Genomic DNA, 19374 nt, shown 5'->3' on the forward strand with positions numbered 1-19374 from the left:
TCCGGGGATGCCGAGTACCCATCCCCTCTCCCTCACCCAGGACCTGCACACTATGGGCTGAGCCTGTATGTGTTTGGGGGTTAGGTCTCATTTGCCTGTTTGTTCCCAAGGAATCCATCAGCACACAGGACGGACAGGTGTTCCCTCAATCTGGTGGCCCCAGACCATCTGAGTCTGTGAGGAGGGAGCCACTGGGCAGGGCCCGCCTGGTGGCGGGGCGGCTCGGCGCAGGTGGGGCAGCGGGCTGGCGGCACAGCTATTACCCCGCACGTGTACCGGGCCGGGCCACCGGCGCCGCCTCGTGCGAGCCCCAGGGCAGCCGGGTCCCTGCAGCCGGGCGACTCCACTGGAGCCTGGGAGAGGCGTCTGCCATGAGTCAGAGCCCACGCTGAGCTCAGCACAGCTCCTCTCCTGGCCCTGCCCGCAGAGCCACTCCCTGAGACGGGGACAGCCTTGATCCCCCAAAAATCCACAGGCCAAGAGCTGGCACTGCCCAGGGTGGGCAAGGCCCCGTGAGAGGCGGCGTGGCCGGTGCTCAGCCGGCAGGACTGCGTTACCCTCCCTGGTGCTTGCCGGGGTGCCCAGACCCTGTCCCCAGGGTGGAGGACAAGGTCGTGGGCAGCTGAGCGGCCTCTGTGTGCAGGGAGTGACGGACCCAGGCCTAAGAGATGGAGCTGGGCACAGAAAGAGGGCAGAGCGGCCTCAGTTTCCCTCAGGTGCTCATTCCCAAAGAGGATGCCAACTGTGAGACCGTTGGTAAACCCCCCCCCCCAAAACCCCACACCACCAAACCCCAACCCCAATGCCAGGGGGATGGGGACCCCAGGGCGGTGTCCCTGCCCCGGGATCTCAGGGCACTTGCTGTCTGATACAAGAAAGCTAAAAATAGAACTACCACAGGACCCAGCAGCCCCTCTTCTAGGTCCGCATTCCAAGAAAATGAAACTCGTACGTAAAAGAGACGCCTGCATCCTGTACTGACCGCGCTGCTATTCACAACAGCCGAGGTGTGGGCCAAGTTCCCCGCCTGTGATGGACAAGCCGGGCGAGGCACCCAGCTCCGCGGAACACTACGCGGCCTTAAAAAAGAAGGAAATGTTGCCATTCGGGGACACTATGGACGAACCCCGAGGGCGTCTGCTAAGCAAAATAAGCCAGGCACGGACAGACAAATCCCTGGTCCTCACATGTGAAAGCTTAAAAAAAAAAAAAAAAAATCAAACTCATAAAGCAGAGAGTAGAATGCCGTAACAAAGGGCTGGGGACGGGGGATGTTTGAAGGAAAAATAGCAGCTAGACAGGAGGGATCGGGGCCGGAGGTCTATCGCCTAACATGGTGACTATAGTTATTAACATATTGTATGCTTGACCATTGCTGCACACACACACACACACACACACACACACACACACACACACACGGATGCTCTGGGAGGCTGCGCCTATGTTAATTAGCTTGGTTCAGCCGTTCCACAATGTATGCATGTTTCAGGACTTCATGGACACCATTACATATATATGTGATTTTTATTTGTTAACTTAAAAGGAGACCTAATTGCACCCAAGCCCCGGAGGCCGTGGCTGAGCCAGGCCGGGTGGCCAGGAGGAGGTGTGTGTGCCAACGCTGAAACAGCATGGGGCCCAAAAGCGAAGGGCCAACAGGGAAGTGCCCAGAAAGGCCCCTGTGACTGGCGCCCTGTGAGCTGAGACCAGGGGCCTGGGGGGGGGGGGGGGCGAGGACCACCCTGGAAAGGGCTTCCCAGGCAGGAGGAAAGCTCCGGGGCGGAGGGCCAGGCTTGCTGGCAGTTTCCTCAGAGGCCACATGGCCTCAGTATCTTTGGGGAATGCCAGCTCCCAGCAGGGTCTGCCCTGGCACTCAGGGACAGGCATATGGTGGCGCCACGTCTGCTACCTCTGTCTATCAAACCTTAGCCACCCGTGCCTGCGGACTTGGGGACCTGTCTCAATATGGAGGGAGCCCCCACCAGTGGAAATAGGCCCCGAGGGCCAGGGAGGACCCTGGGCAGGCGGGGGCCCTGGCTCATGGCTGTCCTCTGCTCCCGCCCAGTCTTCCTGGGCTCAGGTGCCCAGACACGTGTCAGGCTGTTCCCAAGGGCCCCACCCTGCCAGGCAGCGCTTGCCCGCGAGATGACGCCAGGACCGTGGCTGCGCAAGGGTGATGGGGCAGGGTATCGCTGTGGCCGGGCAGGGCAAGCGGGCCACCCTGACTCTGGAGGAGGGCAGGGTGGGATGTGTCAGAGACCCGGCAGGCCTCGGTCCCAGCCACATGCCCTGCCCCCCTGCCTCCCTTCCCCGTCCAGGGACAATCTGGCGGTGACTTTATCGGTCCCTGAACAGCTCCGAGCTGCCCTGGCCTGCACCTGGCCTGGCCTGTGCTGCCTGAGTAGCCGCCCCTTTACCCAAGTCCTGCCCAGTTCCCCTGGCTGCCAGGACTCAGCTGAAGCCTTCCCGGTGGCTCCCCCTCCGCAGCCATCTGTTTACCTCACCAGGGTCCACCCCTCAGCTGGGGCTGGCTGTGTCCCTCCAGGGTGGACACCATGATAGTTGTGCCAGTCTGTGCCCAGGAAATAGAGATGAGTGAAGAAATGAAGGCTGGCGCATCTGGAGCCCTGGCCCAGCCAGGGTGCAACCTTACCCCAGACGTGGGCATCCTGAGTGGGTCTGGGACAGGCTGCCCACATCACATCTCTACCTGATCAAACCATCAGAAATCAGCATCTTGCCCGGCATGGTGGCGTAGGCCTGTAATCTCAGTACTTGGGAGGCTGAGATAGGTGGATCGCAGGTTCAAAGCCAGCCTCAGCAACTTAGCGAGGCCTCGGCAACCTAGTTAGAGACCTTGTTTCAAAATAAAAAATAGGAAGGGGTCTCAGAGGTAGCATGCCCCAGGTTCAATCCCCAGCAAACAAACTAAAAACAAACAAAACTCAACATCTCTAGGGAATGCCAGCTCAATGACACTTCTAAAAGTCCTTGCAAGCGCAGCGCCGTAGTACACGCCTATGATCCTAGTACCTGGGAGGGTGAGGCAGGAGGATCGCAGGTTTGAGACCAGCCTCAGCAATTTAGGGAGGCCTGTTTCCAAATAAACAATAAAATAGGGCTGGGGTGTGGCTTAGAGGTTCAATTCCCAGCGCCGCACACACCCACTCTCTCTCTCATCCTCTCTCTCTCTCTCTCCTTCCTCCACAATGACTTGTGTCAAGAATTAATGACAAGTGGCGCACGCTTGTCATCCCTGCACTTGGGAGGCGGAGACAGGAGGATCGCGCAGGTTCGAAGCCAGCCGCATGCGCTGGCTTAAGAGACCCTGTTTCCAAATAAAAATATAAAATAGGTCTGGGAGTGTAGCCCGGAGGTAGAAGGGCTTCCAGGAACCCCAGGACCACAAAAATAAATAAATAAATAAATAAATAAATAAATAAATAAACAAATAAAATTAATGAAAATAAATAGACAGCTAAATATTATGTGTGAAGAAAAAGACACCTGTCATCTTTGGAAACGTCTTGCTGAGCCCTGCCCTGCAAGGTCCTTCTATTACCCCAACCCAGGCCTCGGTTTGCCTGTGTCTATAAAATGAGCGAATATGACCACACGAAGCCAGGAAGGAGCAGGCAGCATGGGTGGAGAGATGGAAGGCTCCAGAAGGAAGGAGCTGCCACCCAGGGTCCAAGGTCGAGGGCAGGGGGAGGGGGAGGGGCAGGAGGGTCTGCCAGGTGGAGGTGGGGTGGGGAGGTGCGGTTGAGTTCCCCGGGAGTCAGGCCAGGGCCCGCTCTGGGTGTTCTGGGCCGGCAGTGAAGGCACGGTGTGCGTTGGCGGCCATGGGCGTGGGTGGCTGACCGGGAAGACCCACGTGGAAGCCTCAGCAGCAGTTCTGTGGGGCCAAACCCGGCCTCGCAGTAGGACCATGGCGGCCGGGGTGTCATCCCAAAGCTGCGGCAGGTCTGGTGAGGTGGGAGGCGGGGCTCAGCCAAGTGACCGGCCATGCATCCCCACAGGATGGAGAGCTGCCAACTGGGCTTTGGAAAGGGTCCATCTCCTCCATCCCCAGGTGGGGAGCCCTGCCAGTCTGGGGCACTGAGCACGGGGTCTCCTGCTCTTCGTCCCAAGCAAGATCCCAATGGGCTCCCCTGAAGGACGATGGCAACTGACCCAAGGTGTCTCGTGTGCCACAGACATGTGTGAAGGCCTTAGGGCCTCTTGGGTGGCCCTGGCTGACCTAGGCTGCAGACTGCAAAAAGTAAAGACAATCTTTCCTATAAGTAGCAAATTACAAAGACTTCTACTCCTTCCTAAATTGGAACAGAGGAGATTGGAGCTCATTGCCTGGTATCTGTTTTGTAACTTGTGTACAGCTGTCTGTGTGCCCCACTCACTGACTCTTCTCCAAAGGCGGCCATGTTAGTTAGCTCACATGACTTTGGCTGGCCAGATTGTCCCAAAACCTTAAACTTTGTTTCAAAACTCTTGCCTGTCCTAGAAGCAAGCCAATCAATGCAGCTTGTACTTTAAACTTTCTTTGAAGAGAAACTTCATTTCGGAGTTTCTGTCTGTCTTGGAGAATAGCCAAGTCACGCAGAGCTGTGATGCACACCCTGACCAATCAGGGCGAGGGGCAGGATCACGGCAGGGTAGAAGCGGAGCTGCCTGGACCCCCGGCTCCCCATGCTGGCTCACCAGGCTTTTTGCCAGTTGTGTCATTTCTGCAGAAGGAAATTGCCTCGCCAAGTCACTTTTGATTTCACGAGTTATTTGTGGCTTCCTAGAATCCGTTTTGTATCTAACAAGACCAAGTGAGCTGACCCAGAGGAGGATCAGTGATTCCCCTCCAGCCCTGCCACAGCAACCTGGGTTCTAGGCTCTTAGCTAAAGGAGAGTGGCCACTCCGTCTCCGGTGCCAGGGCACGCCCACCCTGGTGGCTTTCTCCAGGGTTTGTGCAGGGCCAACTGCTGAGCTAGAAAGGACGGGAGGCTCCGCTCCTCTGGGGGATGCTAGGGTCAGAGAGTGGCCCTGGATCTTAGGTCCAGCACGAGGTATGCGTGCAGGCTTAGAGCCAGAGCTTCTGGGTCCCATCCGAGTTCCGGAGTGAATCATTCAAAAAAGGGGCCCAAACCACGTGTGGTGGCCCACATCTGTGGTCCCAGGACTTGGGAGGCTGAGACAAGAGGATCGCAGGTTTGAGGACAGTAGCAGAGGTGGCATACCCCAGGATTCAGCCCCCAGTGCCAAAGAAGGGGGCAGGGAAAGAGTTTCGGCTCTGAACTCAGACAAACCTGGGTTTATATCCCTCCCTACCACGTCCCTGCCGTGTGACCGCGGGAAGACACTCCCTCTGAGCCTCAGTTCCGTCCTCTGCCAAGCGGGAGCAACACTAAAGCCTCTTTGAGGGCTGACTACTGTAAGGATGGAAGGGTTGAGACAGTGCAGGCGGCCGGCCCAGCGCAGGGCAGGGCCTGATAAACAGTTACCATCGCCCTCCTCACCCATGACGCTGTGGTCATCATCGTCATCACCACCGCCAGCATCATTGGAAAGGCGGGGCAGAGCTCCCTGGGGAGACACACCCCCAGGCTGCCCTCTGGTCCCACTCGCAGGGGGCAGGGGACCTGGGTCTGCCCAGCCTTGACATGCGCGGGGCGGTTACTGTCCTCCAAATCCCAAGACTGGCTTTGGGTTCAGTCACTAGGTCCGTAAGACAGTTCTCATGCCCACCCTCGGATCATGCGGGGACAGATCTGGGGCCAGGAGCCTGAATTGCTGCCCAGCTCCCCGGGAGGTTTGGGGGTGAAGGAGAAGGCAGGGGAAGCCTCCAGGGGATTCCAGGAGCACTGGGAAGAAGGCTGGGCCTTCGTATTCACCTTGTGCTGGAGATGGAACAGGAGGGCCTGGGCAGGGGCTGGGGTTGGCCTCGCAGGGCAAGGGCTCTGGTCCAGTGCATGGTGGACAGGATACCTCCTGAGCCACCCCTCCAGTCCCCAGCCCCCCAATGCCGGGCACCAGAACTTCGCCAAGGAATCCCTAGGGCAGCGCCTCCCTCCACAATGAGACACGCCTGTGCCCCTCCAGGCCTCCCCCACGTCCCAAGATTCTGCTTCTCTACCCACGAGCCGCATCCCCAATGCTGCCCTCCAAGGAGCCCCCTGGACGCCTGCTCGCCGTCCGCCACGCAGAGGCGGCTCCTGTCTCCCAAAGCCCCGCGGTCCTTCCGCCGCTCAGCCCCCAGCCACGCTTGCTCCAGCCCTTCCTCTAGCAGCCTCGGGGCCCCTGGCTTGAGTCTGCTGAGCCCCGGCGGCTGCAGGCTACAGACTGCAGGACAGGCTCTCTGCTGCCTGCAGGTCCGCCCTGTGAGAGGTGGGTCGTGAGCCCCTCCCTGACTGGGAAGAGAGGCTTCTGAAAAGCCTTTCATGGCACCCGGCAGGGAGCACCCTGTCCCCCTCCCTGGGACTCTGGCTGGTCTCCCAGGGGGTGGGGCTGTGCTGTGGGTGAGAATGATGGGCAGGCTTCTCAGAGTCCACCGAGAAGCTGGGAAGGGGGCACTCAGGGGAGACAGCTCCCGGGCCTTCCAGCACCCCCAGGGAGGGGCTCTGTGGCTTTCTCCCAGTCGGGGATGGGCGGGTCCCTCAATGGCGCACCAGGCTGCTCCCAGTACCCAGCAAGGGCTGCAGGCAGCCAGGAAGGCCATCCTCACACCAGACAGTACACCAGAGCGCGGTTTCTCTTGGAAGCTGGAAGAGTCAGATCAACAACTTTGTTGTTGTTGTTGGTACTGGGGTTCCTGGAAACCCTTCTACCTCCGGGCTACACTCCCAGACCTATTTTTATACTTTTATTTGGAAACAGGGTCTCTTAAGCCAGCACGGCCGGCTTGGAACCTGCGCGATCCTCCCGTCTCCGCCTCCCAAGCACGGGGATTACAAGCTTGAGCCACCACGCCCGGTGTCAACAACTTTTAGAGACAGGGAAACTGAGACCCAAGAGGGCCAGAGACTCACACAAGGTCATGGGTGTTAGAAGATCGGGCAAATAGCCCGATGTCCCCTGACCGGGGCCAGGCTGGCTGGTGCGCCTCAGGTCACCAAGCTGACCTGGGCCTCGCTCCGTGGTGCGTGCTCAGGGGTGTTTAATTTCACAGATGAGGAAACCGAGGCCACCGAGTCAGAAGTGGCAGCAGGGATTTGTGCTCACGTCCACCTACCACCACCGTCCATGATCTGTGTCATTTCTTTGCCAACTGTCTTTGTCCCAGTTAGACACTATCTTGAAAATACAGTACAGAATGCCCAGTGACATTTGTATTTCAGAGAAATGATGGGGAATCTCTTTCAGTATAAGTCTGTCCCAAATACTGTATGGGACATATTCATACTAAAAAGTTGCCCCGTGCAGTAGGTGAGAGATACTTATATTAAAAATGTTGTTGTTTGCCGGGCGTGGTGGCGCACGCTTGTAATCCCCGCGCTTGGGAGGCGGAGACAGGAGGATCACACAGGTTTGAAACCAGCCGCGCTGGTGTAAGAGACCCTGTTGCAAAAATATAAAATAGGTCTGGGAGTGTAGCCCGGAGGTAGAAGGGCTTCCAGGAACCCCAGTACCACCAAAAATAAATGTCATTGGGCACTTGGTAAAGAAAATAATTCAAATAATGCTATGTATTATCAGTCCCAATCTCAATACTATGTATAGGAAGAGGGAGAGGTGGGGTGGGTTGGAAGGGAAACATATCGGATGCTGTGTGCTGGATGTTTCTATCAGTCCGAACCTCACTGTGATGTTCACAATGCACCAGTAAAAGTACCTGAAAAACCCTGTTGTTGTTTGGGTGTGGTGACATACGCCTGTAATCACAATACTTGAGGCTGAGACAGGAGGATCACAGGTTCAAGACCAGCTTCAGCCGTTCAGTGAGGCTCTCAGCAACTTAGCAAGACCCTATTTAAAAATTAAATTTAAAAGTAGGGCTGGGGGTAGCTCAGAGGTAGAATGCTCCGAGTTCAATTCCCAGCAACACACACACATGCACACACATGCACGCATGCACACACTCTCACACACACATGCACAACACTCACGCACACACGCACGCACTCACACTTACACACACACACACACACACACACACACACACACACACACACACACCTGCTGTCCGTGATCTGAAATTAACTCAGTACCAACTGTACTCTGGCGGCCTAATCTGAGCGCCCACCTTGGATGGGCCCCACCTCGAGCCCTAAGTCCCGCTTTTGAAGGGACCAGCAGTATCTCCATCAGTGAGTTATGGACACCAGGAAATGATCATTAGCTCCTGGCCACAGCAAGGTGGGGGCCACCAGGACACAAAGTGGAAGCGGGGTTGTGGGGGGTGGGGGGCTGCTCCCCATGGCTGGGAACCCCCATGAGTCAGCTCTCCACAGCTGCCAGGAGCAGGAGGGGTGCTCTTGCCAGTGGCCCCAGTCAAGATACGCTGTAAAAAGAATCGGCCCACAGCTGACCCTTCTGGAGAGAAACGGAGTGGCACTGTCTGCCCGTCTGCAGTCCCGCTCACAGGCCTGAGACCCTGTCCCCCCTGACAAGCTGATTTCCTGCTGAGCATGGCCGTGACAGGGCTGGGCCACCTGTGCTTGTGCGCAGCACTAATCCCAGCGCCCGGGCCCTGCCAAACAAAAGCCACCTTCTAATTGCCCTGTTTGCCCTGGCATTGGGGCCAAGTGGGGCCCACGTCCCCGCCCTGCCATCCCAGCCATCGCGGGTTCCCAGGGCCTCCGTCTTGTCTCCCCAGCCCTGAGCACAGTTCCCAGAGGGAGGGCATTTAGCCCCGCCTGCCGGGCACCTGGCCAAGCCTGGCTCCCAGGCTGCTGGAGCTGGGATGATCTAACCGAATTCATGCCCGGACCGATGGGGAGCAGGCCCAGGTGGATGAGCGGGGCTCAGGCTGGTGGACACAAGGGGCTGCATGCCGCTTACAAGCTGGGCCGCCGTGGGCGAGTGAGGGGCTCCCTGAGCCTGGGATGGGGCCCTGCACGGACCCGCGCTCTGGCCGGAGGTGCTCAGTAGATACAAGCACTGTGGAATCCCCCCAAATCTCTAAGGCCAATGAGGTGACGGGGACCAGGGCACCAAGGCAGAGGAGGCAGAGGGATCTGAGGGTCAGAGTCCAGAGAGCAACAAGCCACAGGCCCCTGCCTCTTCCGCTCCCGCCACGCCTGGAACATGAGCGCAGAGGGGCTGCCTCCACCCCAAGGGAGAGTCCTGGCTCTCCTGCTGACCACCCCGTACTCATCATCTGGGCTAATTCTTATCCCGTCTGACCCCTGGATTCAGACCCTGCAGAGCGTAGGCCCTGGTGACCCCACTCCTGCCCTCAGAGGTGGCGGCCACCTCTCCAGCAGCGTTTCCAGGTCATCTCCCCACCCCTGGAGGCTGCTGACGAGGGCAGCACCCCACCCTCCCTCGGGAGGAAGTTGGGGCCCACTGCTCAGTGGTTATGGCCAGAGATCCACACTGATCCGAGAGTCCAGTGTAGACAGCGGAGGTGAGCAGGAATGCTCTGGGTTCCAAACAATGCCGTCTTCCTAAAAGGAACACCAGCTCTCTGCTCACTTCTAAGCCCCCCACCACTCGCCCCTGCTTTCCCGCGGGTCACGCCCACTGGGTGACAGCCCAGGGTGCTGCCTGAACCCAACACGCCCAGGACCATGGCGGGCTTGGGACGTGGAGAAGAGCAACAGACTGGGGGTCATGGCTTGGTCAGGCCCCTTCTCTGTGCCCACTGTCCCCAGCCCCAGAGCAAAGGGGCACAGGCTGGTGTGTGGAGGGTGCTGATCCCGCCACCACTGGCCAGGTCAGCACTGGTACCTGGGGCTGAGGGCCGTCACCCTCCCCTCCCACGCTGGCCCCATGCTCTAGAGAACGGCGGCTGGTGGCGGGGCAGCAGGAGGCTCCAGGCCTGTCTGCGAGGCCACAGGGGGCGAGCTGTGGCCCACAGAACCCCGGCCAGGCTCCACGATCCGATCTGGCAACAGACAAGGATGGCGGGAAAGGGAGCAGCCCCGGGGGCAGGAAACAGGAGCAGCAGAGACAGAAATAAGAGCAAACAAATACATCTCCAAAGCAACTGAGCTGTTGACTGTGAGGCGTGTGCATGTGTGTGCGTGTGCACGCATGTGCGCGTGTGTCGGCCAGACATGTATCCCAACACCAGAGATGAAACAGATGAGGCGGTTCCTAAGAGCGCCCACCCGACATTCTGCAGTGACACTGCTGACTGCTGCTAAGGCCGGCCCTGCGCGGGCGAGCCAGGCTCCTGGGCCTTCTCCCAGGTGTGTTCATGGACTCCCACACACAGACTCGGAACCCCACCTGAGCCCCGCGGCAGAGCCAGGCCGAGAGCTCCTGCCCTGCACCTCGCTGCCCATCAGGTGGAGGCTGCGCCCCACTTCAGAGCGGGCAGGCTGCTTTAGCCAGGAAGCACTCTGGCTAGCCGTGGCCTTGGGTATGAGCCCTGAGGCTGGCCCCCAGACTGCAGGGACAGGAGGGCGCACGCTGGGTCATGCTCCCAAGACCCCGCTGCTCTCTGGTCCTCCAGTTCCTGCATTCAGTGCGGCTGCTTCTCTCAGCAGGGGCGGGAACCAGACAGATTTGGTCCCACCACGCTTTGCCCTTCCCAGCATGAGCGGGCAGGTGAGCAGCGCTCAGCACCTCTGCCCAGGTTGGCGGGGGCTGCGAGGGAAGCGCCAGCTCCTGTGGGTACTCAGCCAAGTCCCCATCCTCCACCACTGCTCTGCTCCCTCCTCTGCAAGTGAGCTGAAGGGCCGAGGGTGGCCAAGAGGGGGCCAAAGGCCTAGGGCACACCTCACAGGGGCTCAGCCTGGGAACCTCCATGCCCGCCTGCTACCCTCTCGGTACTGCTGGGGACAGGCTCAGCTTGAAAAGGGTCGTGGTGCCTGCTGGGTGTGGTGGTGCATGCCTGCAATCCCAGAACATGGGAGGCTGGGACAGGAGGTGGCTTGGGAGATGTCGGTCTCCAGGCCTGGCCCTGGAACCGGTCAGGGACACATGGCTACTGTGTCAGCAGCTGTCTGGCATGTGGCAGGGCCACCGGGCAGCAGCCTTAAACAGACACCACGGGAAGCTCTACCAGTGTTCAGGCTGGAGCAGACATTCTGCGGCCTTTGCAAGCAACATCAGTTAAACCCAAACAAAAGATCCCCAAGGGCAGAAGCGGCTGGTAGTGGCTTTGGTGATTCCGGGCCAAGGAGAAGCAAGCCTCAATTCCCGCCCCATGTGAAGCTGCTCTGACTTACTCCCCACCAAGGTCCGTGATGGCGCCTGCGTGCCTCTCGGGAGACCACCAGAAGTGGAGTGCACAGCAGGGAGGGGATGGGCTCGCTGCATTCCCCGCAAGAGCTGAGAAGCAAGGCCAGGTCTTCATCCTCCTCACTGCGACACGGGCCTTGCAGAAGAAAAGGCAAAATGGAAGCAGAGTGGAGATGAGCCCACTGATCCCAAGAGTATGTGTGCACTACAGGACAGGCAGGCCTCCTGTGCAGACCTGGCCACCACGCGACCCTGCGGCCTCGGCTCCCCCCTCCAAGGGAGACTGCAGAGGCAGGGCAAGGCCTCCAGCCGGGCCCTGCCACAAATCGCGTGTCTCTCTTGCTCTGTCTGAGGGTGACACTCATGCCTGCTGGTGGCTGCCCAGTCAGGGACTTTCAGGAAGGGACATGGCTGTGGAAGTCTTCCAAATGGGCCCAGATGGTCTGCCTGAGGAGCCAGCCACATGAATAGATGGACATCCAGACAGGGAGGCTGACGGCACAGCAGCCGGTAGAGTGGCCCTCAAGAACAAAAGGAGATTGGCGTTAGCAAGCTCTTCCTCCCATGAGACCACATCTGGGAGAGGCTCGCAGGAGCTCCCACGAACATGGGGCCGGGGGCCTCAGAGGCTGGGGAGGCAGCTTCAGAGGCACAAACCTGCCGGCTCTGAGCTCCTGGCCTTGTGCAGGCAGGGTTAGTTCATGGGTCTCTCCTCGCAGGGTGCTGGGGAGACTAGAAGTGAGAACACCCTGAGTGCCTCCAGTGTGAACACTGACTACCCTCACTACTCTGATCCCAAGTCTGCCCTGGCCCTTCTTCACGTGAAAACCCCAACGCCACCAAAGGATTCCCAACAGGCAGCCAGCTCGAGGCTGCTGGATGCTCCCAAGGCCTCTGCTGCCTCTCCACCTGGCGTTCCTTCAGCAGGGCACTCAAAAACCACTGGGGCCCAGGGTCTTTGGAATTCAGCTCTTAAGACCAAAAGATTAAGAGCGAGGCCCTGAACTTTGTTTAGGAAAAAAAAAAAATCATAGCCATTAAATGCAGTTCCCCAACTTGCTGGCCAAGAACAGATGGGCTCCACTGGTGCTGACAAGAGGCGCAGAGACAGAGACTCGGCTATGTCAGTCCTCCCATGAGGACGCGCGAAGGTGCTTGGCCAGCATCACCAGGACAGGCGTAAGCAGCAGTCAAGACCTTACGTCATTCATTTATTTCTCAAGATGTGCACGTCAAGTTTTAAGTTGACCAGAACAGCTCATGGCTCCGGGTGTACACAGGTCCTTCGATGGCTTGGGTTACAGACAACTTCATAGCTAGTGCACCACACACACGAGATAAAACAGGAAGCCTAAAACCCCAAGCCACTCCGAGAAAACAAGGGAGGGGAGGGGGTGGTAATGCAGCATCCCGCGGGAGAACTGATGCGCGGAGGGAAGATGAGGGTGGAAGGAAGCGAGCTCCAATCTCCGCCAACTGCGGTTTCCGTGGGGATGGTCAGGGGATTGAGTTCAACAGGTCCTTCAGGAAGCTCTCCGAATCAGTGATTTCTGACAGAAGACCTGGAAAACACAGGCAGTGAGTGGTGACAAGCAGCGCGCAGGGCTCGCAGCGCCCCTGAACCGCGGCTCCAGCACTCAGGCAAGAACCGCTATCCCCACAGGCTCCGACACAGCTCTGGACTTGGGCGATGACCGGGACTGTCACCGAGCAGAGGTCCTGGAGCAGACATCTGCACCTGGCTCGGGGGCCACCGCAGAAGCTGCATGCCTACTGGAGTTGTATGCTCTGCAGGGAGGGTGCCCACGGCCTCCATCATCTTCTCCAAGGGACCAAAGGCTGATGCCACTGCCCGCCACGGCAGGGAGGGCCGGGGCAGAGCAGCAGGCCCCGGGCTCTCCTGCACTTTGATCCCAGCACGAGTCCCGCTTTCCTGAGCAACAGCTCCATTTCCTCAACTATCAAAGGGAGAAGTGGGAGCCCACTGCTGGGGCTAAACAAGGCCCCTCGTGCGTCAGTGCCCAGTGCCCAGGCACTCCATCCACCTGAGTTCCCAGCGGCCCTGCCCTCACCAAGCAGGGTGCTGGAGACAGAAGCCTCAGGCTAAGCAGGCACGGGGCTCTCAACCTGAAGACCAGGCAACATCCAAACTGAAGTCGCCTGCGTGCATCTGCACTAGTGGAGGAAGAGTGGCACAGGTATTGGAAGGTGTTTCTGTTCTTGCATGTGAATGGGTGTGTCTGACGTTCTAAAACTTTCTAACAGCCTAAACAAGGTAATGAAGTCACGCTGTAAAAGGCTGACCTGAGAGCGGAGGCCAGAGCTCCCTGCCTGACTCTGGCTCTCCCTGCCTCGGGCTGGCGTGCGGCTGAGCAACAGGGCCCGGAGGCAGTGAGCCTCCCAGCCCATCTCCTCCTTACCGGCTCTGACTCTCACAATCTCTGACATGAGCTCATGAGAGCACAGGACCCGGCGCGTGAGGACACAGACAAGCAAGGTATGGGCCACGTGCTCTGAGCCAGGGCGAACGCTCAGGAAAGAAGCAAGCATGTATTCAGGTTTGATGGTGCTCAACTGTTTGTCCTGGAACATGCAGGTGCGAGCAGAGAAGAGGTGGTGAGGTTAACAGAGACAAGACGTGAGCAGGGTTGCACATGCCCACCCAGGGAGCGCAGGGAAACGTGGGGCTGACAAGAGCCCGCCCCAGGACAGAGGCCACTGTGAAGAGCCAACACGCCGGGCGTGGTGGCCCATCCTAGTTCTTGCAGGCTGAGACAGGAGGATCATGGATCGTGGACAGCCTCAGCTACTTAGTGAGGCCCTTTGCAACTCAGTGAGACTCTGTTTCTAAATAAAGAATAAAAAATAGGACTGGGGTGTTGCTTGGAGGTAGAATGCCCTTGGGTTCCATCCCCATTACCACCAAAAAAAAAAAAAAAAAAAAAAAAAAAGAAAAAAAGAAAGAAAAGAAAAGAAAAGAAAAGCCAACACGGAGGCTCAGGGCTTTTTAGAAAAACTGTTTAGCTGGCACTGTGCTGGGAAGAAAAAGGATTCACACCACGCTCATTCCAGACTGTTAGCCAATCTCACTCCCAGAATAAGAAGGTAAATGTTAACAGAGGCATTCCCTCACGGTGGGACTTGGAGAAACTGTTTTCTCTGTGTTCTTACACAATCTCCACAATAAACATCAGAAAACAGTTGACAGGCTGGGCATGGTGGCGCACGCTTGTAATCCCCGCGCTTGGGAGGCGGAGACAGGAGGATCGCGCAGGTTCAAAGCCAGCCTTGCTGGCTTAAGAGACCAGACCCTGTTTCCAAATAAAAAATATAGGTCTGGGAGTGTAGCCCAGAGATAGAAGGGTTCCATCCCCAGTACCACCAAAAAGAAAAACAAACAGTTGACACAGTGTCAAGCTAGCGAAAAGAGCTTGGCGGGTCCGGCTACCTCTGCTCTGGCTCGCGGAAGCGGTCCCTTTATAAGGACAGCACTGGCAGGGCCACGAGGCAGCGGCATCTGGGACCCGAGAGGTAGCTGAATTGTTTATTCCTAGGTGGATTTTCCCAGGCCTGAGCTCAAGCCACATACCCCCCTGCTGTTACTTGATGCCTGGTTATGAAATCCAAACCAATTTTAATGTGTTTGCAAATCTGTTACACAAAGTACTGGTACGCCAGAGAGAGCAGCGAACCTCAGCTTTGCTGGCTTTGGGGTAGGAGCTGTCTCCTATCGCACGGCTTCAAATGCTCCCCTATTCGTACACACAAGGGATGCTCTCTAGCCAGGTATGATTTGGTGGTGCACGCCTGTAATCCCAGATACTTGGGAGACCGAGACAGAGGATGGCAGGTTGAAGGCCAGCCTCAGCAACTTTGTGAGACCCTATTTCAAAATAAGAAAGTTTTAAAAGGGGGTAAAGGTGTAGCTGAGGTATTCTGGGTTCAATCCCCAGAACAAAATAAAAAGAGATGATGCTCTTTGCTCTGAAATTTACCATCTATTGCACACTTGTAATGCCAGTTATTTGGGAGGCTAAGACAGAGGATTATAGGCTCATGGCCAGTCTCGGCAACTTAGCAAGACCCTGTTTCAAAAATAAAAAATAAAATAGGTTGGAGTATAGGTCAGAGGCAGAATTTCTCTAGGTTGAATGCCAGTAGCCAGCCCCTCCCTCCCCTGCACACGCGCGCCTCTCTCTCTCTCTCTCTCTCCCCCTCCCTCCCTCCCTCCTCTCTCTCTCTCTCTCTCTCTCTCTCTCTCTCTCTCTCTCTCTTTCTCTTCTCCTCTCCTCTTCTCTTCTCTTCTCTCTCTCTCTCTCTCTCTCTCTCTCTCTCTCTCTCTCTCTCTCTCAGAAAGCAAATCTTTCACATCTCCCTGAGGGCAGTTTTGACAGAAGTCTGTCCCCAAAAGGCAGGGATAAAACAGACACGCTCTCTTTCTCCTGTTAGATTTCTCCAGAATCTAAGAGCGCTCTACCACTGCCTGGCTAGGCTTGCTTAGCCAACTAATCCTCGAGGCACCAGTGACCACACCCGTCAAGTGGGATGAGCGGAGGGGCTGCTCACACCGGTGGCCCTGGACTGAGCTCAGACACAGGGAGCAGCGCAGAGCCAGAGGCCGGCTGGTATCAGACGCCCTTCCTGGGGATTCTCTGGTGGTAGCTCATCTGCATCTGTTTTTCTTTTCTGCTATGAAAGACCAAGATGCGGGCGGCCCCATTGAGGTGCACGCGGGCTCTGTCACAGACTCTCAAGATACAGCTTCGACACTGACCGGCTGCATCGAGGAACTCCGCGAAGGTCTCCACCGGCATGAACTCCTCCTGGAAGGTCTTCAGGGCTTTGTCGGCAGCTTCGTAGATGGGCATGTCGTTGTGGCGGATGTACTCGGCCAGAGAGCAGGACCAGCCGCCCTCCGTGTTACTGGTAGGCACCTTCTACGAGAACCAAAGGAGACAGGGCCGGGGTGGGTACTGAGAGCTGCCCACCCTCTGCCTCAGCTCGGTCAGACCATCTCAACCCTGTAGACAGAGCCCTCCGTGTACATCAGCACTTCCCCAAAAGAAGCGTTTTACCTCCTAGACCAACGGGACTCAGGTGTCACTTCTCACAGAGCCCTTACTGTGCCCCTCCTGCCCACCTGTGCCTAGGAGCTCTAACACGGCGCACACATTTCACAGCCCCAGGGAAGTGCGCTGGAGCTCGCGGCAGGCCTGTGGGGTGGTGGGGGCCTGGCTTGAGCCCTCCACACAGGCAGGCCAGTGGCTTCTGAGGAGCAGCCTCTGGAGCCTGCTGGAACCCCACGGGTGCCCCGCTTCCTTACCTTGAACATGTTGTAAATGAGATCAACGAGGGCCCAGAAGAGGAGGGAAGAGCGATAGGCAGAATAGTCCTTCACTGCCTTATCCGTCAGCCTGGAAAATAAGACCAGACCAGCCATGGAGTCCCCGGGAGTCCCCGAGAGGACGGGCGGGGCACTGGAGGCCAGGGAGAGCGTGTACTGACCTGAGCCTCACACGCTCAGCCGTATGCCTGTCTTCCTGGGACCCTGGGGTTCCCTCACTACAAGAGCATTCCAAGAAATTCACCTGACTCCTAGCGCTATCTTCTAAATCACAGTAAATGAACAGAGGAAACAGAAATCCAAAAGGCTCCTGACATAAAGAAACACAAAGGACTCCTACATTCCCAGTGTCTACTTTGGCACAAACCCTGAACATGATGGTGCCTAATAAGTGAAATAGTAAAATAAGTTTTGCTTGAGTCTTTGCATTCCCACCAGCGGAAACTTAACAGGCAGAGGACCCAGGTGGGCCAAACACACAGTAACTGGTTAAAAAACACAAGCTCAAAGCCGGGCGTGGTGGTGCACGCTTGTAATCTCCATGCTTGGGAGGCGGAGAAAGGAGGGTTACGCAGGTTCAAAGCCAAATTTTCTGGTTTAAGAGACCCTCTTTCCAAATAAAACATAAAAAATAGGTCTGGGAGTATAGCCCAGAGGTAGAAGTGTTTCCAGGAACCCCAGTACCACCACCAAAAAAATAAAACAACAACAAAAAAACAAAACAAACAAACAGAAACCCCACGGGCTCAGCCGGCAGAGTGGCGCACGCTTGTAATCCCAGCATTCAGGAAGCAGGAGCCAGAGGATCATGGTTCATGGACAGTCTCAGCTACTTAGTGAGGCCCTTTAGAACTCAGTAAAACCCTGTTTCAAACTAAAAAGGACTAAAAAATAGGACTGGGGGTGTAGCCTGGAGGTAGAATGCCCCTGGGTTCCATCCCCAGTAGCGTAAAAACAAACAAACAAAAAAAACCCACAAGCTCTGTTTAAAAACAACAAGCTTAAACTGGGTGTGATGGCGCACCCTTGTAATCCTAGCATTTGGGAGGTGAAGACAGGAGAATCAGAATTCGTGACAGCCTCAGCTACTTAGTGAGGACCTTTGCAACTTAGTGAGACCCTGTTTCAAAATAAAGAATAAAAACAGGGCTGGGGGTGTAGCTCAGAGGTAGAATGCCTGGGTTCTATCCCTAGTACCTCAAAATCAAAAACAAACACCAGCAAGCTGCCTGGCGTGGTGGTGCATGGTTGTCATCCCAGTACTTGGGAGGCTGAGACAGGAGGATCACAGGTTCACGGTCAGCCTCAGCAATTTGTGAGGCCCTCTGCAACTTAGTGAGGCCCTGTTTCAAAATAGTTAAAAATAGGGCTGGGGGTGTAGCTTGGAGGTAGAATGTCCCTGGGTTCCATCTCCAGTACTGCAAAACAAAACAAACCCCAGCAAGCTGGCAGAAAGTTGGTGCTGAGCAACAGTTACATCTAGTACAGGCACGAAGCCACCCGACACCTCCTAAATCCTGGTGATCCCAGAGCCAGGTGCTCAGCACACCTGCTTCTTGCTTGTGTTTTCTCCATGGGATGCACTGATTCAGTTCGGGATTAGAAAGCTGCCTCTGACAGTCTCCTGCCTCCCAACAGACACTCTCGGCTTGAGGACTCCAGGCAGCAAGTGGTTCTATGAAATTCAAACGATCGAACTCCCTTGGCTCAGGGAGTGAAACGTCAGTGTCAGGATCCAGTCTCCATCACCCAAGTGCTAAAAGGGATTTCCTTTGCCAACAGCTATCACATCTGTACTAAGTAAATGCCAGATAAACCCTTGTCACAGAATATTCTCTACCTCAAAACAGACCAGCACACAACCCATGACTCAAGGGAAATGTACATGCTTAGCGCTGAAATGCATAACATAACAATAATCACAACAATAAGACAGGCACAGGGAGTATTTACTGTGGCGCCCAGGTGAAGGGACAGCCTAACACAGGGCAGGCCATCACACCTGGAGCCGGCACATGTTTAACTCAGAAAAGTAAATGAGATCAGAAGACAGGCTGAATCCCTGCTGCTCGAGTATGCTCCTGTAGCCTCCTCTGCCCAGGAACTCTCAAAGGACCCACTTCCTCCCCTGCCTACCTAAAGTAAAAAGTACTGTTAAGGTGGGCCCGTGGGTGAGGACAGCCACCCACCGAGGCCATGAGGAAGCCTAAGCAACTCCCTGGCTTAAATACCTGCAAGTTCCTGGCAGAGGAGCCTTTTCATCTAAACGTAAAACACATGGAAGTCATCAGCCTGTCCTGGGCTACATTTCCATCTGCTACTATGCCCGCCCCAATGTGTACCCGACTCAGCACAAAGGCTGCGGCCAGAGACAGTGACCCCACTCCAAGATGACACCCTCTAAACGCCCTTCCAGCCATGGCCTCTCCTCCAAGGGCGTCCCCAAACTGGGCAAACCCTTCGCACCTCTTCCCATCTGTTTTGCAAGTGGCAGGTTCATAGTCCAGACCATGTCCAGGCCTGGCCCTCTGCTGTAGCTGTCCTGCTTTGGTAAGCAGGAATCTTGGGTGACCCTGCCTAACTTAATTATTTAAGGCTAATTAGTAAAGGTGACTAAACTGCAACAGAGAAATGGTGATGTATGAATATAACTCACACTACATTTCCTAATTGAGCTCTGATGAGATTG

The 19374-nt window shown here is 56.5% G+C and overlaps 1 protein-coding gene across 1 annotated transcript in view; it reads right to left on the bottom strand.

Annotated features, from left to right (window-relative positions):
• Positions 1-12838: 12838 nt before the first annotated feature.
• The window catches only part of UBR4 (ubiquitin protein ligase E3 component n-recognin 4), a gene marked incomplete at both ends in the record, with an annotated part of 142096 nt that continues 135560 nt past the window's right edge, over positions 12839-19374 (bottom strand). The window contains 3 exons of the mRNA XM_080690743.1: positions 12839-12903; positions 16116-16278; positions 16665-16755. Of these exons, the coding sequence (XP_080546869.1) occupies positions 12839-12903; positions 16116-16278; positions 16665-16755 (319 nt within the window). The remainder of the gene's footprint in view (positions 12904-16115; positions 16279-16664; positions 16756-19374) is intronic.

The sequence above is a fragment of the Muscardinus avellanarius genome, assembly GCF_963383645.1.
Source record: "Muscardinus avellanarius genome assembly, chromosome: 3".
NCBI classification, from domain to species: Eukaryota; Metazoa; Chordata; class Mammalia; order Rodentia; family Gliridae; genus Muscardinus; species Muscardinus avellanarius.